Source organism: Scomber japonicus, chromosome 5 (genome assembly GCF_027409825.1).
Source record: "Scomber japonicus isolate fScoJap1 chromosome 5, fScoJap1.pri, whole genome shotgun sequence".
Taxonomy (NCBI): Eukaryota; Metazoa; Chordata; class Actinopteri; order Scombriformes; family Scombridae; genus Scomber; species Scomber japonicus.
Window position 1 is genome coordinate 31,452,522 of NC_070582.1, and position 27,959 is coordinate 31,480,480.

A 27,959-nucleotide genomic window follows, 5' to 3' on the forward strand; every position below is an offset into this window, starting at 1 on the left:
ATTTGGCATTCATCTTATTGTGATAAATTAGATGTTAAATTGACATCCTATATATATGGAATTGGAGGCATCTGCATCAATATTCACTTAAAAGTAGTATTTAGAAAAACTAACCACTCTTTCGTCACTTCACTGCATAGTAGTAAACTTTATTCAGATTAATGGAAACACAAAATTTACCAAACACAAAAACTAACAGTCCTCTTAAGTGCCAAAATCATCTAACAGAAATGAACAGCAGTAAACAAAACATGTCACGGGGCGAAACTTGATCATGTCACACATTGTCACTAAGTGCAGTATCTGTAGCTTATGAACATATTACACATGCAACATCACAGTACTGTATGTAATATAAGACATTTCAAATTAGAACTCAAAGTCTGCTTCTGTCATGTCAATGGCCCAGGCAAACTTATCCCTTTGGCTCTTATTGTAGATTTTTTCTACAGGTACCTCCATGTTCTTACACCTGAAAGAACAAAGATTGTTAAAAATACACAGACGAATAAATATTTAGTCTAACCCAGCATTAAATCTTATGAGTATCACAATCTGGGTATCCAGTTACTTCTGGCTTAGCTGGCTATTAAGTAAGTGTGAAAATGATGTATGAAAATGATTCATAACATTTTGGTTCTTACTAAAAAAGGAGACATACTGTTGTGTTGAATTATGAGCTATACAGAACATCATAGGGTTTTTGCTAATAAAGCAACAGTAAAACTACAGATGTGTGTAACTAGAAATATTATGGTTTGAATTTTGAAATTCTCTATATTATAGTAAAGCAGAAACTAAACTATAGTTTCAGTGAGGAGATATACCTCTAATAAAATGGTGCAACAAGTTTTATATGCAATTATCATTGTCACTGAATCTACAGATTTTTTCTGTTCTGCATCACCAACAACTTGTCAGCTAGCTTCCTGTTGTAAAAATCTGTTTTAAAGCCTGAGAGGACAGATGGTTGTACTACAAACATTTCTTATATCTCTAATAAAATGATCATAAAATGCAATGTCAGTCAATGATCTGTAAACACATAGCACTGTCTCTGTTATTATTATCATCAACTTCATCTTCTTGTAGAAACAATGACTCAGTTTTTACTGAGAGTGGTTAGTGGGTGGGTTTGTTTACACATCTTGATCCAGTCCACTGCCATTAACCTGCCTGAACAGGTTAGTCATACAGTGAGGGTTACAATGATAACATACTTTATGTCATATGATACACTGCTAGTTAACACCAATATTAGCTGTCTGACTCTGAATATCAGTTGTGGGTCTTAGGTGGAGGAGGTTCACGGGTTTGCATGCACTCATGTAGGCCTAGGTGTGTGAATTTGGGCAGTTGTGTAAGAGTGTTTTCATTACGGTATCAAGTTTGTTTGAATTGACCCACCATGCCACACTAATGCGTGGATCCAGGTAATTGAGCTTTGAGGTACCCAGTGCAATCTGTTTGTTTTCCTCTCGGTCAGTTGCCTGGACTTCCATCTTCAGCAGCTGCTCCTCACAGCGCTTCACAGCTGCCTTCTTCCGCTCCACCAGCCTGAGAGAAAATATACATAAATACAAGTGCAACACTCAAAATACCTTCACTTCACATAGCTTACCTGTCTGTTATCAGGTGTTAGGGCTGATGAACAAGAGCACAAGAGGTGAATTGCTGTTTTCAGAAATGTTGTCTCGCTATACCAGACAATCAGAAACCTCCACCTAACCAGGTCTGGTCATTTATAAATGCAGGGTAGTTGCCTGAATGGGTCCCGAACAGCTGCTAACAAACCTACGCAACTTGTATTTAGTCAAGAACACCCCCTCGCCCCTGTTCTCCTCTGTAGTGACCTGAATGTCACCACCCCAGTGTGAAGGGCCGCCCTAAAGACTTTGGATTGGTTCTGCAATGCCAGGTTTTAAACTCTCCAACTGTTTCTACCCAGTTTTAACAACAACACCTGGGGGATTGTCCTCAGTCTCTATGAGTGAAGTGTTTAGAGACTGACCTGTGAGTCTATCATGAATGATCTTGCCAAGGCCATTACTGATTTTAAGTTCATGAAGTCAAAATAAGGAACAATGACGTGTTAATTCAAGTTGCACCTGTTAAGTTAGTAGCAGCAGCTGTCAAATATTACCTTCTGCATCCCTTTTCCTGCATCAATGTGACACACTTACGTCTGCAGCTTGGGGTCTGAGCTGCCTTTGGCCTTAGCATCCTTCTTGGCCTGTTTCAGCTCTGTCTTGGCAAGAGCCAGTTGTTCCTTTCTTGCATCAATCTGAGTAGAACACATTAAGGACATGGTCATGCAAGAGGTCATTGATTTGGGTTGGAAAAGACGCTAAAAATGTATTGTTAGGGAAATTGTAATGTGATGAAATAGGATTGTTTTTACCTTGGCCTGAAGGTTAGCCATGGACTGTTCGAAGGTCTTTGGCGGCGCCCGCTGGTGGTTACAGAGAATTGCAACTGCTCTGTTGGCCCTGTTGTAGGAGAGCAGCTTCTCTGCCCCATTGTCAGACTCTATGGAGGGTGACAGAATAGTAATTTGTATTTAAATAGGAAAACTCCACTGAGAACACAAATCTAACCAGAATCCTGCACAGAAATTCAAAAAAGATCGAATCATGCCAGCCATCCCTCGTGTTATTATTTTCCCCACACCATCTGCAACACAAATCATGCACATGCACACACACGATTACAGGTTGCTAATATTTTATTTAATTTATTCAGATCCCCATTAGGTTCATCTGTTCTTCCTGGGGTCCACACAACACATGCGACAACCATGTGTCAAGCCCGCAGACCGGCTCTCAGCAGCTATCCAGAAATGAGAGGCGAGTGTGACACGTCTATCTCTGAATGAGAAACTGTGGCAGAGGCAGCCAATGGGATCCTGATAAGAGTGAGGCAGAGACACACAGCACTGGGTACGGTGATAGTGTACTGCTGCCATTGATGGAAAAAGCTGACTGACGCAGGGGTATCTTGAATCGAGCGAACTAAAAATAAAAAGTGTCAAAAATATCAAGAAATGTGGCAATTTTATCACAGGACTCCATGACACAAGCAGTCAGGTAATGAGACGGTGATAAGAGCCGGACTGATATAAGGCTGTGGTATTAAAGCTGCAAGTACCTGTCCAGTGTCTGAGGAATATGAGCCAGTGCCTTAAAAAGCCTTACAATGAGCAATGTATATAGCGTTAGGTAGTTTGACAGTATAATGAGTGTGTGTGTGTGATTACTGTTTGTGAGTTCTTTGAGCTGCTGCTGCAGGGTGATGGAGGCGTTATATGTCCTGAAGACCTTGGCAGTCAGACCTGGCATTAGTGAACTCAGATGCTTGTTCATCATGGTCGTCTGACACAGGGAGAAAAAATAGAAAAGGAGGAGGACAAACAGAAACATATACACATGATGAGTGTGGTATAGGGCAAAGATGACGTCTGCACAAAAACCATCCACGCAGCCAAATGAAAGCATGCTCTTTACCACTAGGTGGCACTATGGCACTGCAAGACAGCAGTGATCAAAGCGTCAGTAATATACCATAACCAATAAAAACACATAAAACACCATCTCTGCCTTCATTATCGTCATCATCCATTAAGAGTGGGGAGATTAAAATAAGAGATTGCAACTATTTCCCCTCTGACATTTCTGTAGGTATTATAACAAGTGAGAGCCGTCATAGCCGGTGGTTAGATGGCCATTAGCGTGTGTTGAATGACTGCAGAGATGAAACGGAGTTAACAGTGTAAGGGGCACACAAACAAACACGTACAGTACTGGTAGGAGATGTGAACTGTGGATTTAAGAGGCAGGTATGGCATTTATTTGCAAACGTTAACAAAAAAGAGCACAGATGTGGAAGAGAAAATTCAGAGGAGCTTCCTGCGTAAGCTTACATCTCTGACAAAGATGAAATTATTTTGATGAAGATTACAATAATGGTGCAGTTAGTTTAATCAGAGCAGGGTCAAGACCTGGCTGTCTGGGGCCACTGACGTACGTGTACATGTGTGTGTACGTGTGTGTGTGTGTGTGTGTGTGTGTGTGTGTAGGAGCCAATTAGAAACAGGATGAGGGATGGTGTATATGTATACATATGTGTGTGTGCATGCTCATGCTGGAGAGCACACACAACTACACACACACACATACACAGAGTTGGTGTTGTGCCCGCCTTGCTAATGAGCTACGTAGCTCTGCCCCTGCAATGCTAATGAAGGTGTCTGCAAGTCTGAGGGCCAAGTATTGATAGCTCTCACACTCCCCAGCTCTCTTGGTGTGGTGTGTATTGGGTGCCCAAACGTGTTTGCGTTTGTGTACGTCGTCCACGTCATCTAAAAAGGCATTACTACAAGCTGTCATTACTGCGGTTCTAATTTCCTATCTATAATACAGGATGCTATGTACTGGACTTTCTCATTAACATAACTACTAGCCAATTTGCGGTTATAGCAACAAATGCCGGGGAGAAATATTGACTGTTGCCATTCTAAATGAGCTGTGATGATCTTGCTTTTCATTTTTCACTGGGTCTAATCTGTGTGTTTTCTGCATCAGTTCCCAGTTAAAGCCTAACTTCTAGTAGATGGCTGAAGGGATACAACAGGGGGAAAAAATAATGAAACATGTCAAAATAAAGCAGCTCCCAGGGACAACACTACACACCACAGGTAGTAATTTCATTTAGATTGACTAAAATGAAGTTAAGGAAATCCCACTGGGGTTAACTTGAGACTGCAGCCGGTGTGTGTCTGAGTTTGTCTGAGTTTGTGTGTGTGTGTGTGTGTGTGTGTGTGTGTGTGTGTGTGTGTGTGTGTGTGTGCACTGTAACTATAACAATGTGGACTCTGGAGAGGAGCCTTCTACTGTAGATAAGCCTGGCAAACACCTGCATTTTCAACTTGCGGTCAGATGAAAAAAACACGACCCAGCTGCCTGCGCCTTTTCGCAATTAAATATTGAGCAGCACCGTCTCTCCCTCCCGTCTGAAATGTCATTCAGTACAATGAAAGGTTTGCAACCACTGCATGCTTACAGATACTGAGAGCTCGGGCCACAGCATTCAAAACTACTTTGTGCACTCTTGACATGCATTATTTCTGCTAGGATCAATATAACTGAATTTAGATATGGTGTTTTTTGTGAAGGTAGCCATAGGTTGTAAGACGGTGACATAAAAAGGAATGAAACCCCACAGAGTTCTTGTACTGGATTTGAACCCTCAATGTTCCACTTGAATGGGTTGCATCTTGGTTTTGTTTTTCTTTTCTTATTGCGGCATATTGTTCAGAAAAAGCTGTCAACACACATACAAACACATCTTCTGTCGTCACATGTTCACACGTGTGAGTAGGGCTGGTGCAATTCACACCCACCTCGCCAGGCGAGCTAGTTGAGTGAAAAACGTCAGAGAGGCTGTTAATGGAATACGGCCGGGAGTCGCATTACTCTCACTTTTTTTTTTTTTTTTTTTTCATATTTTGCTTTCCCAATTTCCTGCTTTCGTCCTTCGTCGGTGCATTCCACCTTCTCTCTCTCCATTTGCACAGCTGTTGGATAGCGGCACTCTCCACATCGTCTAGCTTTCTTCCTCCCATTTCCTCCTCCTCTTCATCTCAGCCTCACAGCAGCTTCCTGACTGTCACTTATACCCCTCGCCTTCTCCCATCCTCCATCTTCCCTCTCTCCCACCTCCTACCTTTTTTCTAACCATCGTCTGCCTCCTCTTTCCTAACCTCTCCTCACCTGGACCAGCCGTCACTTCTTTCCTGTTGCTCCGTATACTCCTACCCCCCGTCCCCCCTCCCCCTCCCCCTCGCTCTCTCAGTGGCCTGGCCTTTTCCGGGTGTCAATCAGGCCTGCCCACAGCAGCCATTACCATTCCACCTCCAACACACCCTGACATTTCCTGACACGCTGGAGGGCAAGAGAGCAGAGGCAGCGCACTTCCCTCCTTTCATTTGCTCCATCTCCTGATCTCACCCTCTCTCTCCTGTCCTGTCTTGCATCTTTCTCTTCCTGCTTGTCAATCTTTATAGACGGGTAGCTGTTCTGACTCTCAGACCTTCTTTAGTGCTTTCTTATCTGCATTTCTTTTTTCTCCCCCCCCTTCCCCGCGGTTTGATTAAAGCCTTCTGCTCCAAAGTGACCGTTGGTCTGTTTTGTGTTATGTTCCCACCTGTCTCTCTCGGGTGTATCTCAAGAGAGGGTACTTCTCCTGCAGTCACAGCACTTAACCTAAGGTCACCAGGTTGTGAGCTGACAGAGCAAACAGTACCCTGGTTTCCATGAAAAGAATATACTGAAAGGTTTCAAATGCGTCCCCTGTAAGGATGTGTTCCTTTTGTTATGGTTTCAGATCCTATTCTATAAAGACCCTGGTGGCTGGAACATGCTGCCTCAACGAGCAGCACATGTGCATTGCCGAACCTCTTGCTTTGTGTTTCGGTAGCTGTGTTAATAGGTTCATATGAGCTGTGCAGCTAAAGTGGCACACCTTCTAGATCAGAGGTCACTAATAGGCGGACCATGGTCTAGATCCAGACGCAGACCTGTAACTGATGAAATATTGAGGATTGTTAAATTTTGTCTTAGTGTTTCTATTTTAATGGGCGCAGCTTCTCCAGCTATTACGGTAAAAGTGGAGCGGCCCTAAGAAACTAGCAAATCTTGTGACGTGCCGCTAATCAGCCAATGAAATCCATGCTTTTTGGACATGCAGGGAGACTCGACTGTCAGTGAGATAAACACGGAGAAAAGAGTTCATATGTGTTGGGATGTTTTGTTATAAAGTTGTCAGATGTGAAATTAAGTTTATTGTTTAAGTTTAAGTTAAGTTTAAAAGTAAAAAGGATTTTATTTATTTTTCTAAAATTAAGAACTTTACTAAGCACAGTCAAAAGCTTTCTGCAATGCACTTTATTTTAAAATGTCATCTTTATTTGATAAGAAAATAACATTTATTCATCTTATTCTTTTTTATTCTTATCTTATTAATTTTATTATTTATTAGAATCCCACAAGTTCAGTGTAAATATTAATAAATGAATTGTACTGTATTTATGTGAGTCTATAATCTAGCTACTAGACACAGATGCTGATGGAACACAATGCTACTTCAAGATACTGAAAAATAACTCAGACATCATGATGATCTGAACCTTCACTTGAGGACATTCTCACAAATTGGACCTCAGTTCATTTTAATTGAATACTCCTGGTTTAGATATTTGGGGTTGTGCTTATGTTTTCCACGACATGGACAGTGAAAATGTTCTATTGATCATACCAGCAACATTAGACCACTCACTCTAGTTTCAATGTGTATATCTGTAGAATATGTGAAGAATATGTAGAAACACACAGCTTCTTTTCTCAAATCTTGCCTCCTCCTTTCTGTGATATCAGTTCAAAGTGGGACTCCTGCCTGTTGTTTTACCTGCATCCAGATGGAGATTTAGTGTTGTTTTCCCTATGTCGGAAGTTTCCTTTTGTAGTTTGGAGGTTTTGTTTGTCGGAGTGTTTGGAGAACTTTGCGGAGGGATTTTCTGCACTTAGAGTGGTGACAGCAGAGGTTTAAACTTGTGGAATAATCAATATAACCAATATAAAAAGCCCTGCTGTGTGAGGACCTAATAGCTAATAGAGAAGTAGCCTCAACCAGACCACACCAAACCCAACAGAGAGAAAGTTGCTTTCACCTCACATCTTGAAAGAAAGATGCAGCAGCAGCAGCAGCACTGTCATGCGTGTGAGCTGCACACACCCGCTGCTCGTGTAGAGGTAGGTGGTGTGGCCCGGGCCTTAAAAGCCCCCTGTATCCCTGCAGCGGACTAACCATGTGTACAACTGCTGCATTCTGTGTAGCCTTACTGCCTGCAGCTAGAAGAAGAGGTTGAGAGGACGGACAGATTTTTATTTGTGGAAATCCATCCGCCCAGTGTGTTCACTCTTAATTTCCACGTGTGCAGTTTCATTTTTATCTGCTACAGTCCAACCCCCCCCCCCTCTCTTTTGAAACTCCTGTCTGCTTTTCAGTCTCCCCGCTTCAAATATTCTTTCCTTCTCCTCATTTTACCCCCTTTCATCTCTCCACACCGATGGCTCAGCCTCATTCAATCTCATCTCTTACACCTGACAATTTAGTTCCTGCTTTTCCTTTACTGTCTTCTGACCCCAGAAAACATTAAAGAAAAAAAAATATTTTTTCCTTTGACAATCTTTTTCTGCCCTTTCTTCAGATATTACACATCTCGGGGGTGTTTTTCACACTTTTAATGCAACCCTCACAAAAAAATTCAGATTGTCCTTTTACACAAATTTAGTGATTAATCAAGGCACCTGTGAGCAGTTTTTAGCCATCTTCTACCAATTCTCCGCTTTAAACACTAACATGTAGTGCAGCAGCTGGTAATATTTTACACAACGATCTTAGAAACAACAATCAACAACATCTGGAGTGGGTAGAATCATTGAAAACGTTTAAAATACTGAAGGAAATGAAATGTGGAGGCAGTTAGTGAGACACTCACATTGAGGCGGTCAAAGAGTTCATCTCCAGGTTCCTTGTCCTCCAAGAACAGTTTCAGATTCTTAAAAACCTAAAAAAAATAAACAGGCACATTTTATCAAGCAACTTTCACAGGTAGAAATTTTAAAAAGAGGAAATCTTGTTTGTTGATAGCTTGATGTTAGAATATCTCAATCCAATCCAATCACTAACCAGGATGGAAATTGGATCAACATTACATTCCAGGTTGGGAAAAGATTCATTAATTCAGGTGCAAAACATCAAAGGTGAAATTGCATTCAATGAATCAATGACTTTAACATGAAAGTGACACCAATTCTTTGAAGGCTAGCTTGCAGGACAGATCTGAAACATTTGACACATATATTTAACACACATGCATATACTTAATAATGCACCTTAGAGATAAGGAGTGTTTTAGCATGTGTGTCTAGAGCCCCACTTAATTTGACTGTTTCAGAGCAGCATTACCAGCGACTCCGTTCCCCGAATAAACAGGTAAACTATGCAAGACACCAATTAACAGCAACAGATGTGCTGCTTTATAAAACGCAATGACGTATTTACTTGCTGATTTGTGTGAGGGCAAGTGCATTCGGGATGAGAATGTAAATCAGTATCTGTCTCAAAGTCTCAAAGAAGCAGATACACCAAAGTGAGATTGCCTAATTGGTGCAGTGATGTGTTCGGGTGCGTGTGTGCGTTAAGAATGGAAACTATTAATAAATAAATAAATGCTCGGCAGGCTGAGTTTACCCAACATAATACATTTGCATTATGCAGGTATCGCAACACTCTGGGGTTATTTGATGTAGCTACTCAGCATGCTAACTGGTGTTCAAATTGAGTAATAGGTAGGGACTGTTTTTAAACAATATACAGGTACACTTGGGTGCAGACCAGCCATTTGTGAAGCATTCATGGGTGGAGGACGTATAATCATTGCCATTTGTTTATTAATTCCCCAATCCTACTGTGTGTTCTCTGCATGCAAACACCTTGCACAAACAGCACAAATTCCATATACAATATAAACACACATAAAAATATATAAGAAAAAAATATAACCCCAAGTACTCAATGATGCAAATGGAAATTCCTCACTTCCACCCTTGTTCCATTTTATTCCAAGTGACATTTAGAAGCAATCTCGCTGATTTCCCTGGGAATTGATGATGCTAAAATATGTGAGGGGCTAATTAATTCTAGCTAATGTGTTGCTTTTGAATGCGCTCATTTGAATAATTATATGTTCTTCCAAGAAACAAAAACACTTTGGCTATCAGGTGCTAACATTTCTTTTTCTATCTCTGGAACAGCAGATAGCAATGGGCTGCTACCATAGGGGCTGGAAATTTACACATGCATGCACATGCACGCTAATGTGACAGCTGTTTGACAGACTGCAGACAAATTGCAGATGATGCAACGAGATTTAAAAAAAGGTCCCTGACACATTTGTATTGTTTCTGGCTAACCTCATTACTTTACACTATTTACTGAATGGACTATACTAACAATTCATTTAACTTTCTCTTCTTTTATAAAACATCCTGATGTCAGTCTGTCCCATTGGTGTTATTGTAATCTAACATTATGAACTTAAACCTGAAATTATAATTGTACAGTAACACCAATTGAGCAACCTACTTAAACTGACTTAAGCTAATTGGTCAATGGATGTGTTCACATTTTAAGATCCTTTGCTGCCTACACACATCAGTCTAGTGGGTCACAAACCTCCACATATGAAACAGGAAATTTGCAGCAACTGTAGTAATTTTGCCACAGTGTACTTTCTAAAGTACACAGTACAATTTTTCTTTTTCTGCAAGTATGCACTGCTGATACCTGAGAGACAGAGAGGCTGAAAATAAACAGAAAGCTGTTGTGGACCTCAGCAACTATCTAAAGTTATATTGCAAGTGAGAAAAACCCTGAAAATTCTGCAACAAACTTCCTGTTATCACACTCTTTACGCTGTGAAAACAGCGTCTTGAATGGTGACAACATTCCTCTTTAAAAAGGGACAAAACTCAACCTTGTGAGTGTGTGTAGTTTATTCATCTTGAAGAGTACTAACCCTTATGATGTCACACAATGCCATCAGGGTTATCAGCTTGAGTTTGACTTTATAAGAGAAAGCTGAAATGTAAATATCTTCAGTCCCAACCAACAGTCCACAACCTGATGATATTCAGTTTACTATCACACACTGTACACATGATGAAAATAAAGGATTTTGTCGTCTTAAGATTTAACAAACTGTTTCCTGCAAATCTGCATCACACTGACCTTTCACTTCATTTGAATAATGATTTCTATCATATTACCATGTAGTGCTTCATGCAGTAGCAAACTTACTTGACCAAATTATTCAAACCCCATTCTGATATTTAGCCGCGCTGACCGACTCCAGGGGACGTGGTTAAATGGGCTAAGAATTCCCTTTCATCAACACGTAATCGGAGAGGGGCGGACTGAAGCAGAGGGATAGTTCAACACCTCCAACAGACAGACAAATTAAAACACCACGGCAACAGGAATCCAATCTACAACTTAGCCCTGAGGGCACTTCTCAGTTCTGTCTCTGCTTTGGGCCTCTTTGCATATCGATATGCATGCGAGTGACCTTCTCTGCGGGGGGGGGGGACTTCTGCCAAAACCCAGGGGCCAAAATCTAGATTATTATAATGAAATATATTGGGTTTGTATCACTGTGAACAGCCTGTATGTTAGTTTCTTTGCTCATGTCTTCTCCTTCTACCAATGGACAGATTTGCCTTGTATTAACCATGTGAAATGATCCGCATTAAAAAATATTTAAAAAGTACGTGTAGAAGACTTTGTTCTTTTACCTTCCTGATGACAGGAACCTTGTTGTAGTAGCGAATGGAGTCTTTACCCAGGAAATCGAATTCCACCACACACTCGCTGCCTTCCAGTTGCTCGTGGAGCGTAATGTGCTCCACGCGTAGCGAGCAGCAGCCCACCGTGTCCGCCGTCTCTCCTTCCTCCTTCTCATTACCGGCCCTCAGCGCCAGCTTTTATTGGATCAGAAGATAAAGATAAATACACGACAAGAAAGTTTCTCCCCATTCCCATTCAGAGCAAGCAGTGCCAGTCAAATGAATATTAAACACACACACACAGAGAGAGACATGCAACATTAACTAGACATAAAGAGCTGAAGAGCTGCATAGTAAACACAACAAAGCCAAATCAGAAATGAATTACTTTTAAGCGTGAGCCAAAAGCATTCACAGGATCAATCTATCATTTTAGGTAATGCAGACTGAGATAATTGGCTTAGGTTAATTGAAAGAAAGTGGCTACACATAATCAATTTTCTGCTTGTAAAAGATCTTCCATCTAACTATGTGAAGAAAAAAAAAAAAACAGAAAAGTGAATCAAGACACATTGCATTGATTTCCAATATGTTGTCTTGCGTCATGGTATGAGACCTGAGTGCTAAGGATAATCTGTGAAGTCTGACAGCGGTACATTACTGAGCACTGCTGTGTAGAAGTGACTGCAACAGGCTGAGACCTCAGACCTTGTCTATGAAGTAGAGGGCCACAGCTCTCTGGCGAGTGCCCATCTGCTTCGACTTGAGATCCTGTTGGTACTGGGTACGGATGTCGTCCACGCATGACTTCAGCTTCCGAGCGACCTCGTATTTCTCCCAGTCCTTCTCTCCCTGCGCTCGTAGAATGAAATAGAAAGCGAAAGGACGCAGAGGGGTGCGGACAAAGAGAGTAACGGTGAGCAAAGAGTGAAAAAGTGAGAAGAGGGAGGAGAGAGAGAGATGATAAAATCAAAAGAATATTCCTTCAAAAGCCTCACGTCTAAACATTTGTCATTATGGCAAATACAGGCAGTTACATCACACAAAAGGAACCTAGCTACACAACTATAATTATTATAACAAAATGCTCTTCTCCTGCTGGTTGTGCGTGTGTCCATCAGCGCGCGCGCGCACACACACACACACACGCACACGCACACGCGCGCACACACACACGCACACGCGCACACACACACACACACAAAATTACGAGGACTTACAACAGAATAACTTAACCTTTACATGTGAGATGGAAGGATGGAAAAGGAAGCAAGACAGAAAGAGCGAGCAGCTGGAGATGTATGAGAGAGGGGAAAAAAAATAAGACTTGTCGTTTAGAAACAAAACCATTATAATATTTAAATATACATTTCCTACACAAATTGTATTGGAGTTATGAAGTTACTGACTGTGACAAAGAGGCAAGTCAAACATCAGACCCATATTTTCTAATCTAATCTAACCCCACTAGTGTCAGGAATTATACAGAGCAAGCTTTCAACATGCCACTTTCTGACTTAATAAGCAAATAAAACCCAACGGTCTGATTTAAAATACGTTTTAGCGTCTAATTTAGTTTAGTTTACTCAAGGAAATTGTCAAAATCCAATAAACATGCTGTCCTCTTCATGTCACGTGCCAATGAGCAGGCGCACACAGTTAGTTAATAGCTGCTTAAGAATGCCAAACTAAAGAATGCTAAACAACAGAAATATGAGTCTGAATTAGTGCTAATGTTGCTCACAGACGAGTGATGAATGAAAGAAAATTCAGTACAGATCTGAATGCTTAACCCTCTACAGTGAAGGGATCTGGTGGCTGTTATGCTGTGGGGGGCATTTTGCTGGGTTTCACTTACAACCCTTAGAACAGATGTCACTAATAGGCGGACCTGTAACTGATGAAATATTGAGGATAAGTTTTAACGGGCGCAGCTTCTCCAGCTATTACGGTAATAGTGGAGCAGCCCTCGGAAACTCACAGACCACTGTGCATAGCCTGAATCTTCTCATGTGACGCTAATCAGCCAATCAAGACTCGACTGTCAGTAAGATACACAGAGAAAAGAGGAGAGACAGAGAGGAGGCAGATAAGAGCTATATCTAAACACTTTATTTAGGAAGCACAATCAAAAGCTTTCTGTAATGCACTTTGTTTTAAAATTTTATTATAAAATTTTATAAAAGAAAAATTTATTTATCTTATTCTTTTTTATTCTTATTTTATTATTTATTTGAATCCCACAAGTTCAGTGTAAATACTAATAAATGAATTCTACTGTATTTATTTGACAGTCTACAACAGATAATTAAACATAGTTACAGATAATTAAACATAGTCAAACATACGGCCCGTGGGCCAGAACCAGCCCACCAAGGGGTCTAATCTGGCCCACTGGATAACTTTGCAATGTATGACGCCAAGTTTCAGGAGCAAGTTCAATTATGAGTAGCCTACTTCATGTACAATGCTGCTTCAGAGGTTGTTCCACCCTGACCAGAATACAATTATCTGGTAAAAAACAACAATGACTACATATTATAGTTATATTTAAAACATTCATATATCATCAATCGGCAGCTTCTGTGCAAAATAATCTGAATAAGACTGAGGCATAACATTGTTGAAATTTCATTCATTTTAATTCAGACATCTCAGGCTGTTCATCTGTTTTGTAAATAGATGGTTTATTATTATAAAGTATATCAGATATTATATATATTTGATATTATTTATAGGTTGTTATGCAATGGTTTCACTTTTCTGGCCCACTTCAGAATCAAATTGGGCTGTATGTGGCCCTTGAACTAAAATGAGTTTGACGCCCCTGGTCTACAATCTAGCCACTAGACACAGATGCTGATGGAACTACAATGCTACTTCAGGCTACTGAAAAATAACACAGACATTATGATGATCTGGACCTTCACTTGAAGAAATTTTCACAAATTGGATTTCAGTGAATTTTAATTGAAATACATGCCTGCCTGAAGGAAAAGTCACTGTAAATCAATACAAAGTTGTTGTGAGTGACCACCTTTATGAAACATTTCTGTCCTGATGGGGATGCTCTCTTCCAGGATGACAGTGCCCCCATTCATAGGGCATGAGTCACTGAATGGTTTGATGAGTATGAAAATGATGTGAATCATATCTATGTGAATTGATCTAAACCTGACTGAACACTTATGGGAGATTTCAGACTGCACTCTCCACAACTATAATCAAAACACCAGACGAGGGAGTATTTAAAAGGAAGAATGGTGTTCATCCCTCCAGTAGAGTTCAGATATTTAGAGTTCAGTGTGGTCCAACACCTTACTCAGACATCTTTAAATGCATGCTTTGTGAATTGTGTGGAGGCAGGTAGAGCACAAGTTTTCATTGCACTAGAAAGCATCGCCTCTAATTCATTGACATTTAACGTGAACATTTGCTCAGATATACATTTAGGTACTTCTGGGAAGGTTGGATAAACCTACTTATTACTCAAAAACCTTTTCTAAAAAGCTACAGTGTTGAATCACATTTTAAGTCACATAACGAATATATAACATTTAATTCCTGTGTCAACTGGTTGATTAAAAAGTGTTAAACTGGTTATGATGCATTTATTAAGATTGAGTGGTAACCTTGAGTTTGGAGTTGGCGTTGAGCATGATGTATTTAATGGAGCCCTGGATGTTCTCAGTCCAACTGGCCAACCATGTCACGCTATTGTCATGTCGAACCTCCTTCCAGCGGTGACCGGCAGGTGGCACAGGGATAGTTAAATCTCTGTTGGAGAAAGACAGAGAGCAAGAAGAAAAAAGACAAAAAGCAGTTACAGTGTTTTAATACAAGCTGCAGCATCCTACAGAAGATAAACCTCCTAAACATAAATGTATGACATACTTTCTGAGCTTCAGCGTACCAGACAGTGATGTACTGTTTAACATACCATATTTGTGAGATTACCTGAAGAGAATTGTGTGCATTCTTTTTTCTTATATTCCAAACTCTGTACCATCTGTTGCATTATTTTACTGATGTCTGTGTAGCTGTCAATATAGACACGCTTGGTTGGTGAAGCACCTTTTTGGAAACCGTTACTAATTGCACCATATTTCCAAGCTTTAAAACACTTGCAATGATGTCCAGTTTTATTTTCTGGAACTTGGTAATTCTTCTGTGGTAACTTTTTAGTTTTTAGCAGCTAGGATGACACAGTTTGAGTAAATCCTACTTTGCCCCACTCTTACTTGCTGCAGTTGATGATCACGTCCTCTGGTTGGATCCTTTTCTTCAGCATGCCTTGTTTGGGATGCTCACCTCTACCCCTGAACAGCCCTGGAGGCTCAATCTTAAAGTTGCCGATACGTTCTTTGTGGTGGTCCAGCAGGCAGAAGCCGTACTCGTCCACTATCTTCTGATTGGCCTCTTTCACAACCTGCAACAGAAACATAATCACGTCACTTTTCCAGATCCTAAATTATCTACACTCACCTCCTTAAGATACCAAGAGGAAGAAAAGTACTACAGCATATGAAAACAGAAGGAAAGAAAAAGCCTGAACATTACCAGTTTCTCCTCCTTGCTCATGTTTTTCCTGGCCTCCACCTTGGCTTTGTGCATGGCGTTAATCTCTCCAAAGTCACATTTGTCAAGATTTTGAATCAGCGTCCTCTCCTCGTGGGTCATTTCCTTAAAACGGGAACAAAGTGACACTTAAAATGTGACTTCATCTCAAGTCTGGACTTGTTTTTTAAGTTTAATCTGCATCAAAGTTGGGATATCGTTTAGATATGAAGACCAGAAAATGACCCCAAAACTATTTGATGATCAATGAATCCCTTTAATCATTAATCAAGCAAAGGCATAGGCATTTCAAAAAAATAGTAAATTGCTACCTTAATATCCTGGAATACCTGATTTACTCTCTTTTCCACTTTGAAATAACGGCACCAATGACAATATGTCAAATCCAACAGTTCAAACATGTCAATAGTTGTCAGAAAATACTGATGAAACCAAACACAGTTCAACAAACGCTCGCTACCTCAATATTGACAGCAGACCGTTTCACGTCCGCACACTTCTGCAGGAGCTTGGGTAAATATTTGAAGTGAAGGAAGAAACAGACAAAGGATAGGTGCACGGTGCTGTTTTATTAAATTTATTAAGAGCTATTTATAGAGTGTGCAGGACCTTTGTCTCTTAGCACAATGATGTATCATAAAAGCCAAATGAGACGAGCATAATGAAAGCAGATCAGTGACCTTTCATTTAATTACTCATCTTTATAGAGGCAGAGAGGACAGAAACAGAAGAGGAAAAAAACAGTGTTGTTATGAAAGGCCGCAATATAGATAATTTTCTAGTGAGAAGGCCACTGCCTAGCAAGTTACACAAACACACTCAACAATACACTGAGGGCAGCAGAGCAACTCAGTTTCAACTATAATAGCAAACTTTTTAAAGTTATGGCACATGGGGTCAGCCAATCAAAGAGGTCGCTATCAGGGCAGCGATACAGAGCGACTCGGTGGAGGCTTTATGGTCCATCTCAGACATTTCTGCTGCTGACAACATGAGTGGCTTTTAATGTGGCCTCCTGCTGTCCTGCGAAAGAAAGGAACTGCTGCAAGCAGCAGAGGCCGTCATTTCAGAGACGTTCTGCCCACGTACAGGAAAACATTTTGGATTTCTACTTTCAAGGTTATTTTGGGTCTGAGAAGCAGAAGTGAACGGGGCTTTGAAGTTTTTTTTAAGAGTTGGAACCTATTGCCGTCACTCATTGGTGCAGCGGTGCTCGTTACAAATGGGGCAGCAACCATAATAGTTATCATTTAAAAACATAAAGACTTAAATGGGTAAAGTACTTGGCAAAAAAGAGAGGATGGGAAATCTGAACACATCCATTAGACTGAGGGAAGTGACTCATTCATCAAGTTTTTCAGAGCACATCCAGTCCAGTGTTGTGATTTAGGGTCGTAAGAAAAAAAGAAGAAAAAAAAAAAAAAAAACACACCCCTAGATCTCAGATCACCTCTCTGCTGAAACAATACGCAACGGACGCACAGTCAAGCCTGCATGCCTAAGCATGACTGACAGCAGACAGTGGGCGGGCACTGAGGGCAGCGGAGCGAGGAGAGTTTTTTCCGGCTATAATAAAACAGTTTAATTGGATTTGTTCATATGCAGGGGAGCTACTTGTATGGATTAGCATATCAATGCCTTCGCACAAATCGTATTTTCAAGTGCATTGAGCACTAAGCAGCGCAAAATTAAATCTGCATGATATGCCTTGGGGCTTGGCACGGTGTTTTCTCTGTACAGAGGACACCCTGACAGACACCGGCGTGCGTGCACCATCCACCGTTACAAATGCGAACCGCAATTCTCACACACACACACACACACACACACACACACACACACACACACACACACACACACACACACACACACACACACACACACACACACACACACACACACACACACACACACACACACACACACACACACACACCATTCTACAACTTCTACGACGTGCACATCCAACCAATACTATACATGTTTGACTGAGCATTATTCAGCACTAGGTGACAGTTTAAGGTTTAACCACTGCTGTTTCTCAGCTGCCAGTCATCATTATTATCATCATCATAGTAGCAACAAAGAAATGCTGCTGGATGAAAATCACAATGGTTAATATTAAATAATCAAACTTAATCTTACTTATTAATGGGGATATGTTTAGTTAGAATCTTTATGGCCCTTTGAGGCCTGTGCAGGTACTACATCTGGCTTTTTACCTTCCTCCAATCTTTAAAGAAGTTTTCCCTGAACACCGTTTTGGTGGTGTATTCATGGTCCAGCATCTGAGCAAAGTACAATGCCACCTCCTCAGCTGCCGGGCTCAGCTTCACCTGCTTACCTGTACACACACAAAACACAAGCACACCGCTACGCTGTGATTATTTATTTCCTTTTTTTTTTTTTTTGTTTTTTGTTTTTTGTTTTTAAACAGCACAAAACAACTTGAGTCTGATCCGAGTCCAACATGCTATACAGTAACACCCTCCTCAGCTTTCTCTAGTGTACTGTCAGGCTAATACATGAATTTACAAAGGAGGGTTCTGAGGCAAGGACAAGGATCTACATTCAGCTCCACCGCTGAGGCTGAGCTACCAACAAGAACATGCACACACAGGAATGAACAGATCAAACGAACTCCCTGTAGGACACAGCTACAGTTTGACTGCTAAAACAAATTACAATTACAGTCATCAATCAGTGTTTGACCCAGTACACCTTTGGTGTCCTAAAGATCCAATTGTGCATGTCGTGTGTGTGTGTGTGTGCCAACAAATGGGACCGCTCATACACTGGTATCCAGATATCCGCCCACTTCCAAGAACTCCAAGATAAAGAAATCAGTGTAATCTTTTAATTCACTTTGAAAGTTTTTTTTATATCAAAATGCTTTTGCATAATTATAAACTATTACATTTAAGACTTTGTTTTACTTATTTATTTGCTTTAACTCGTGTTTTATAAATGTACTATATGTATTCCACTGAAACAAGCTACTGTTGTCTGTTATTTGTATTTTTTTGTAATCATGTTGTAATCACCACCAAGTGCTGCTCATGTGGGAATGTCGGGTCTCTTTATCGCTACATCCACCTTCAAATTATTTTCACAGTTTTCCCGTCTAATTTTTTATTATTGCAGCTGCTTATTTCAGAAAGTACTTGAAAACACTGAGAATCCTAAAAAAAAAGGTCAAAAAGTTCACACCTGTAGTGTGCAAACGTGATGAATTTACTTTGAGTGGCTTCAATAGAACCTGTGAGAAGGTGAGATTACTTTAAATTGCATGTCATGAGGGAAGATGTGTGGGTTCACCCTCCATGTTGCACTGACCATTATAGTAGAAGTGCACATTGTCTGGTAGAGGCTGGTACTCAGGGGGAAAGTAGGGTCCTTTATGTTGCAGGAACTTCCATTTTACCCCGTCTTCATACTTCTCTTCCTCCCACCTGACAGAAAGAAAGATGGAAGAGAACAGGATGTATTTGAAAAAGTGAAATTGCTCCTCTCTGGGTTTCCACGTGTCATTTTTAGGGTGGGGTGAGGTCAATGCGGAATAAAAGCAGCAGCGTTTTTTCCCCAACCATCGCCAGCGATTCTGCTCCTCCTCTTCCTTCTTTTTGATCTTCAGCTCTCTCGCCTCCTTGATCTCCTCCTTTGTCCTCTTCGGTTTTGAGACTGGATTCTCTCCTTCCTCTTTCTTTATCACCTGCATCGAGGGAAAGAAAAACAACTGAGATTCGAACTCATTTCTTGTAAACTTAGTATTACAGCTGGAGGCGGATTACCTGTTCTTTTCTCTTCTTCGTCTTCTTTTTCTGAGCTTCTCCGTCACTTTCTTCTTCCTGCTTGTGTTGCTTCTTCTTCTTCTTCTTTAAGCTGCGGTTATCAAGACATAGCAAGTGCTAATAGCTTACACAGTATATTTTTAAAAAATTAATTAGGGTTGGAAAACACACAAAATTTGATTCAGAAAGCAGAGGGTGGCTTACGTTGGTGTAGCGCTGGAATGCGAAGGGCCTTCCATGGGTTCATCCTTAATTCGTTTCCTTTTCAAACCTTTCTTTGCGCTGAAGTCCTCATCCTCTTGCTCCTCTTTTACCATCTCACTAAACCACACAAAGAAGACAAATCATCCATTAAGTTGCCGTTTTTGCCCCCACAGTCAGAACTCTGATGCTTTTTAGACTCCTGCATTTCCTATTAGGTGGAGGGCTCCATTATTTCACAAATGTAACTTTAAAACCTTCCTAATTGTTCTATTTTTTTATTTCGTCTCAAAAAAATCATGACTTAAGCTATTGATTTTGAAAGACTCCCTACTTACAAGCTGTAATAATGTGTATAATGGCTGCTTTTCACTGATCGCTACAGAGTTGGAACAAAATTACCCTTCAGAATAGAGGAAAAAAAGAAGTCTTAAGCACACTGACTGACCACAATAAATAATTACAGTAATTAAGCAACATTATCGAAACATGAATGAATGATAATGACATAATTAAAGCAATTAGACATAAAAAAGTATAATTACAGAAGCGTGTGTGAATTAGAGTAACTGCTGCTAATAAATAACAGTGTTCCCGTTACATTCATATAACATTTAGTTGCAGGGGGAGAAATGTGAAGCACAGTTTACAGATGATACAGGGTTCTACAGTGTGAGTATTTCACTTGCATTTGCACCTAAAGTTAGGTATGTGCCAACTGGAAAAATCATTTGCGAGCATTGTGAAGATTACAGCCCACCATTATCTTCTTTTTTCCCCACACAGTGCTAATTGTTCATAAACTAGTATTTAATGTTGATTAACAGTACATTAGTTTCATAGAAAAGAAATGCTGCCATGTATAAATATCAGCATACTGCTAACTGTAGCATCAGTCAGTGCTTCTCTCACACAGAGCTGCTGCACACTTAACTAATCTGATAAGAGACGCAGAGAGGCGACGTCATGCTTATAAACCAAACATGTATTCCTTGTATTCGGTAGTAAACACAACACATCTGTACATAACATCAATATTTTTCTAATATGTGTTTTTATTTATAAAGATACTTTCATGTGAAGGAAATATTCCTGAACAGGTTTAGTTTTACTAGAATGCAAAATCACAGGTGTATTCATACTCAATCATACTCGTCAATCATCAGACCTTCAATGTATGAGATGGAATAAAATGACAGCTGACAGATTTACAGATAAATGACCTGGATCTCATTTGATACACACATTTTCAACAGGAATTAATACAATAAAATAAGCTACAAAATATTTAGTAATTCAAAGATGCATTGGTTCACCTGTGTACTACATGTATCTGATCTTACACATCAGGTTTCTCAAGAAAAGAAATGATTACACTGATGATTTAGAGCTCTTTAAAACTCATGTATCAAAACTAATTCACTTGGTTAAAAGTTATAAAAGATGTTTGAAGGAACATTTAACTGCTGTTTTGTAACTGTTTTTCTCTTTATGCATTTTGTCTGTTTTATTTGTTCCATTCACAGTTTTCGTGAGGCCAATGCCCCCCTCACAGACCCTCGCACACACATACACATGTGCACACACACTTTTTTATTGTTATTATAAATACATATTGTAACGTATTATTCTCTGTAATATTGTGTAATTTGAACTTGTTTTTAGGTGGAGGCTTTAAATAAGCCCATTTGGGTTTTCTGCCTCTCCCTGCTCTCTATTATCATCTTTTTTTTGGTGTAAATTGTAACTTTGTAACAAAACTAAACACGTGGGCTGATAACTACGCTCTGCTATGTTCAGAGCTTTGCAAGATAATCAGGTCTGACGACGGTAACATTAACGTGATGAACAGCAGGGCTGCGGCTATGACCTGACACTAGACTTCAGACACACACACAAACACACACCAGTCAGCCTCTCCGTGCTGAGCCGCTAACCTTAACACAGAAATAACACAGGCTGCTCATCTAACCGCTAGCAGTGAGCTCAGTCTACTCAGTGACTGTTGATCTTCTAATCAATTAATGGCCTAATCTTTGCAGCTCTGGTTTGAAACCTGCACTGAGGACTGTTTCTTTTTAATGAATTAACTTCTTGACACAAAAAGGTGAATGATAGTTCAGTTCCTGTTCTCTCATTGAACTTAGAGAACGTGGTGTTCTCTCAGAATACAGATCTTGCCTCAGGCTGCCCTCAGTGTATTTCAATCTTAGTCTGTTTGACAAAGACCTGAGCACACAGCACGGCACAGCAGGAACAGCAGCAGGTGGTAGCTGACAATGAGCTATATAGACAGTAAAATAAAGTAATGACACAGTGTGAAAGATAAACTGCAGAGAAGTCAGCCCACTGCTGAGTAAGTAAACTCACTGTGCTCCTGGTTTTTCTCATTTAAAAGCACATGTACTCCTTGGAAAAACGTGAGCCTGTTACTGCAGCACATAATTGTCCGACTGGCTTACTGAATCCCAATTACAAGCCAGTAAGACAGCAACTACCTGGTACACAGTGTCTGAGCCTAATGCAATCTCCCTGAACTTCTGCAGTACGGCCCCTAATGGCTTCTGATTGAGGGCAATGAGGCTTTTCTCAGGCTCTCCGGTTCCTGACTTCATCTGGTGTTTGCTGCAAATCCTGTGCCTGTTCAACTTCACACATACAACAAAGACAATAGGAATAGGAACTTTGTTTTACCCTGAATTGAATTAAATCACATGCTGGACTCGCAATAGATTAAAAACAAGAGAAACTTACCTGTAAACATTTTAAAGAGACAATTTAACAACTGCATCAATGTAAAGTTGTTTTTTTCTTACCATGAATTTCATTTAGCAGCTTCAGTTTCAGGGTCCAACATAACTCCCACACTCATTCATTCATTAATTCACTACTTTTTATGAACAGACAATCAGCAGTGAAAAATGTTGGACGCTTGCTATAATCATCATCGTTTTGCATAATCACTGACAGCTGTGTTATACAATGGTGCACATCTACTAAGTTTGGCACATTGCGTTGTCCCGGACATGGACCCCTTCCTTCTTTCATTGTGGACACAATATAGTGGATATATGTACAAACTAGGCATGGGCCGGTTACCGGTTTCAACTTCAAGGTATACCACAGTATGAAAAAGTCACGGTTTCAAAACCACTAAAACGTTATACCGTTTCTGATATTTTTGCCTAAGGTTATCATACCGTCAGAATCTCATACCGGCCCATGCCTAGTACAAACCCAATAAAAAGGCCATTGTATCACTATGGTTACTAACACCTGTGCCTTTCCCGTGATGACAAGTCAACATATCTGCTCTAAATTGTCAGCATTTTGATATAAGGCAGAACCTGCCTCCCTGCACCTTTTTCTACTAAATGAAACAATCATGCTTTACACTTGTAATCCTTCATTTCTACAAATGTTAGTAGAACATATATACATACCCTTAATCGCTTTTGCTATGTATACTTTTCTGCTTACAGGAGAAACGGCACCGCTCATGAGTTGTGCAGTTTTCCATTCATTCACAGACAAGTTTTGCCTAGAAAACTACTCATTCATATCATTATTTTTTGTTCTTTTCCATCTATCTAATGTGTGGGAGAATGTGAGCTAAATAAAGCCACGTTGACTAAATCAGTTCCAACAGGTTCCCTCTGTATGAGGCTTTGTGCGTCAGCTTCCATCAGGGAGAAGGATTTTTAATATGACAAGTAAAAGCAGATCCTACTGCCTGTCTGCAGGTGTCACAATGTGTTACCCATGTGAAACTCTTTTAGTTTACTTTGCAAAACTAGGTTTGTTGTGTGGTCAAGCTATTCAGTAAAAAGCGCTCAACGTGTAGACATAGTTGTGTTTTTTTGACATACTGCACCACTGAGCAAAATCCATAAAATGCTATACAAAAGGAAGGTGGGTCACTGCGTCCACTGACATTTACGGTCTGTGCTTCTAATAGCCTTATGTTTCTTCCATAACTCTGCTGTGCAGCCTTAACTTTCCTCCCTGCATGAAATGCACTCAACTAGCACAGTTACCAACTGAGCCTTTCTGGAGGAAAAAAACCCTGAAGGGAAACATTAAAAGCCATAAAATTAGCAAAGTAGTTTTTCCAACTGACATCTCCTTTGAAATGCCACTCCTGTCATTAGATTGGGCTAAGTCCACATCTGGGAAACAATCCATTTAAAACTCCATAGAAACACTGCTGTGAGACAGACTTGACGCAGCAGCCAAAGTCTGCCACCCAGCAACACCTTGCTGAGTACCCAGCAACTCAAACTATGCCTTCTCATTTATTACTTTCCTGACAAGCCACAGATATTTGTCTTCAGTGCCGAGGAAAATTAATTTTGTGTGAGACAGGTTAACACGTTGTATGAAATGGGAATGGCTTCTGTCCAGGAGAGGTCTCCTGACATCAAAACAATAATTAATTTCCATCACCTGGGGAGGGAAGAGCGAAGAAGTGTGGGGAGATAAAAGTAAGATTTCTGGCACAATCATTTCATAGTAGCTTGTCTGCTTATTATCTCTGCCTTTAAGAAGACACATTTGATTGGCATTAAGACTTCATCACTACCTGGCACTGCTGGCTGACTCCGTCTTGGGTGTCTTGACCTGAGAGGAAGACATACAGTAAAGCTCAGCACAGAAAAAACTCTGCATACACATGCACACAGTGATGACACTTATCAACTCCTCACACAACCAGGAGAGGTTGTGACATATCTTAGACTGTGCGTAGTACATGTATGTACATCTCTTGCATGAGCTTACTCTGGTTAATGCAATGTTTTGACTCCTGAAACATGTAAAAAAGTCCTTTATGTGAGGCTCTCGATTACAAGGTAAGAGCAAAATCATCAAACAGAAACCCGCATAGTTAAATACCTCATGAAAAAATGCCAAACCTTTACAGCTTCCAATTTGTGTGGCTTTTCTGTTTTATATCACTGTAAATTAAATAGCTTAGGGTTCTGTACTGTTGATCACACATAAAGATAAAACTGTGGGCTCAGGGAAATTGTGATGAGAAATTATAAAAAATAGCCAACAGTTAAATTAGTAATGAAAATGATCATTAGTTACAGGTCTAACTAATATAACACGGTGCTGTGGAGGGGCAGTCAGTACAATGATTATTAAATTAAACTTGTTTTATTAGATAAATTGTTACTTTAAAACATTTAAACACTGTAATAAAGAAACTGGCCTACAGTAAGTTCTTCTAGTAGTCAGCATAATGGTATGCATGTAAATATACTCTGCCAATGTTGTGGGGAACGAATAGCGTGGAGGTTACCTATTAGGGCAAGCTGTCACACGTACTACAGCAATGACAGCCTGAGCTGGGGTCAGTGGGTAACCCAGTATTTGACATGGAAATTCCACACAGGGCAAAAATTATGGCTGGACTCACATGACAATCACAATCTCTACCCTGGTAAAGATGACGCAGAACTTCCAGGGGTCAGCCTAAATGGGACATCTGAGCTTGTATTTTTAATCAAGCTTCTCAGATTCTCTCCTAGGAATCACACTGAAAGTCAAACAGGGACTAAAAGTACTCCAGACTGAGTCTGACTGAGTGAGGAGAAGGACTTCTCTTACGAGAGTGTGATGGTGCTATTTTACAACACTTTCAGTCACAGAGCAGAGATAACCAAGTGTCTGTTTGAAAAATTAAACAATGAAAAAACTGTAATACAGAATTAGTTTAGTTAGTTTAATGTTTTATGTCTTGACAGATATCTAGGCATTGAAAAAATATGACAAGAAAATTAATAATTGCTTAAATGTCATTATGATACTTTTCAAAAAGACATTCAAATAAGGCTGTAACTTAACATGGGCAAAACATTTGCATTGCTTAAACAATAAATGTCTATCATTTAAAATAGCTGATGCTTTCATTCAGCTGCAGGACTTAACCTAAGCATCCAATCACATTGTTGCATAATGTGCTACTGCATACACAACACTGACACTCCAAGCAGGGCTGCTGGCACATCTTCACTGAACTAAATACAAGGACTGTATCAGAGCTCCCTTTTTCTTTATTTGCGATACTCACCCTTTTACTATTTCTTATAAGAAATTAAGAGAGAATGTGCACTTAATCTTTGCCCAAACGCCATTTCCTGCAACTCTTAACAAGTTAGGACACCTCTGGAGCTAGGTCTAAAAGTAGAACCAAATATGTGTCACTGTGAAAAAGCTTTCCAGTTAGTTAGGACTGATTTTTCTCCTTAACTACATCTAGCCCCGCGCAATATACACAGAAGAGAAGAAAATGTGCAATTTACCTTCTTTTGGGCCTTTCCATTGTCAGTTTTCTCTGCAGATTTTGATGACTTTGCACTGTACCTCAGAAAGCCAAGATGGGATAGGAATGAAAATGAGATGGAGAGAACAGCCTTGTTAGTGATGCAGTATTTCTAAACACATTACCAGTTAGGGACAAACTGCTGGGAAAATTGGCTTTCACTTTCATTGTCACATGACTGAATAGCCCCCTTAGAGGTAGCACTTTTATTAGGTGTAGGATTAAAGTGAAGGCATATTAGGCTTCTGTTAGATTCATGTCTTTGTTCTAGTCAGACAACGCCATAAAATCCCACCAATCAGACAAGCCTCATCCCAAAGGAACCCCCTTCCCTTACAGCTCAACATGTTTCTTTTCAGTATGACCTTTCCACCCTTCAGGGGTAGATGTAAAATGACATTGAGCTTCAATTATTCCCCTGTTATGTTAATTTTTTTTTTTTATTATTATTCAGAAATCTTTCCACGAGCTCCCCAATTTTGACTGTCAGACGAAAGCAGTAGGCACTTTCATGCTCAGGAAAATTAGTTCCATGAGTCTTGTAGCTGAAGGAAGATAAGTTGATCCTTAATCAGTAATTCAGTCACCGTGCCATGAAATAACACGAGGCTAGCTGTCACAGAAAGCTGCCTGCTCTACTTGCCAGTAGCGCTTACAGGTGTCTATTCATCTCTCTGCTCTCATCAATTACACAAGCCAATGACAGATCACTCTGCATTCATTTGTCTGCTCACATATGCATGGTAATAAATGCATCAGATATCAAGGTAAATTAATTTATTCATATGAAGATGGAGTACCCACTGTACTCAGTGAAATGAATGCATACAATCAGTGCCACCGCTGCTCAACAGCTCAGCCACCGAAGCTTTCTCTCAGTGTCATTTTTTTGTAGCCTGTTCTTTAGTAGCACACATGTGCCACCATATGGCTCTCACTCTCCTCTGGTTTATCACTGTTGCCTTATTTTTATTTCTTAATCCAAATTAATTCCTCCCCACCTTTCAATAACATGAAAGGCTCCATATTGCTGGCTCCATGTGAAGACTACTTTTGATGTGTGGCCTGTGTTGATGCTGAACAGATGCTGGATGTACTGCAGTTTAGGTCACTTGCATATATAATTAGTGAGTTGATCTAACATGAGAATTAAGACAGGAGTAACACAGGCAATTTATCTGATAATGGCACGTGACTTCTTGATGGAAGCATGGTTGAATGTTGAAGTTTTCTCACCTGTTCTTAATGGTATCTCCTCCAGGACCGGCGCTTTCATTATCACTCAGCTTTTTCAGTTTGGTTGCTTTGGCCTTGGCCTTTCCTTCTCCTCTACCGTCCTTCTCTCTTCCCATTTCCCTCACTTGAACCTTTGTAGAGCAGTGAAATTGGACTGGTTAACAACAAACTAAATTCACAGGCTAACAAACGTCACTGTTCACAATATTTCATTCTTACCGCCCTGGAGAGCGTTAGCTAATTAACGCTAGCTAGCTAACTGTAACCAACGTTAAACCAACTGTGGAGGCCTTTTGATATTAAATATCTTGTATTTGACGTTGGCGTATCAAGTACAAAATAATCACATTTACACGACTGTAGCGAGTGAATATGTACACTGTCACTCTTCCTTCTTAGCACTTGCAAATACTAGCTTATTGT

The 27,959-nt window shown here is 40.2% G+C and overlaps 1 protein-coding gene across 1 annotated transcript; it reads right to left on the reverse strand.

Moving 5' to 3' along the window:
* Nucleotides 1–27,652, reverse strand: zgc:173742 (DNA topoisomerase I, mitochondrial). Its single transcript, XM_053319994.1, has 20 exons — nucleotides 27,537–27,652; nucleotides 26,281–26,335; nucleotides 24,555–24,592; nucleotides 22,478–22,612; nucleotides 19,976–20,092; nucleotides 19,772–19,862; nucleotides 19,568–19,692; nucleotides 19,317–19,432; nucleotides 18,203–18,324; nucleotides 15,963–16,085; nucleotides 15,644–15,831; nucleotides 15,035–15,179; nucleotides 12,111–12,254; nucleotides 11,412–11,597; nucleotides 8,555–8,623; nucleotides 3,257–3,371; nucleotides 2,402–2,529; nucleotides 2,184–2,284; nucleotides 1,408–1,557; nucleotides 1–472 (listed from the first exon to the last, which is right to left on the reverse strand). Exons 1-20 carry the CDS (start codon nucleotides 27,650–27,652, stop codon nucleotides 370–372), a joined length of 2,367 nt encoding a protein of 788 aa, XP_053175969.1. The 3' UTR covers nucleotides 1–369.
* Nucleotides 27,653–27,959: the final 307 nt, after the last annotated feature.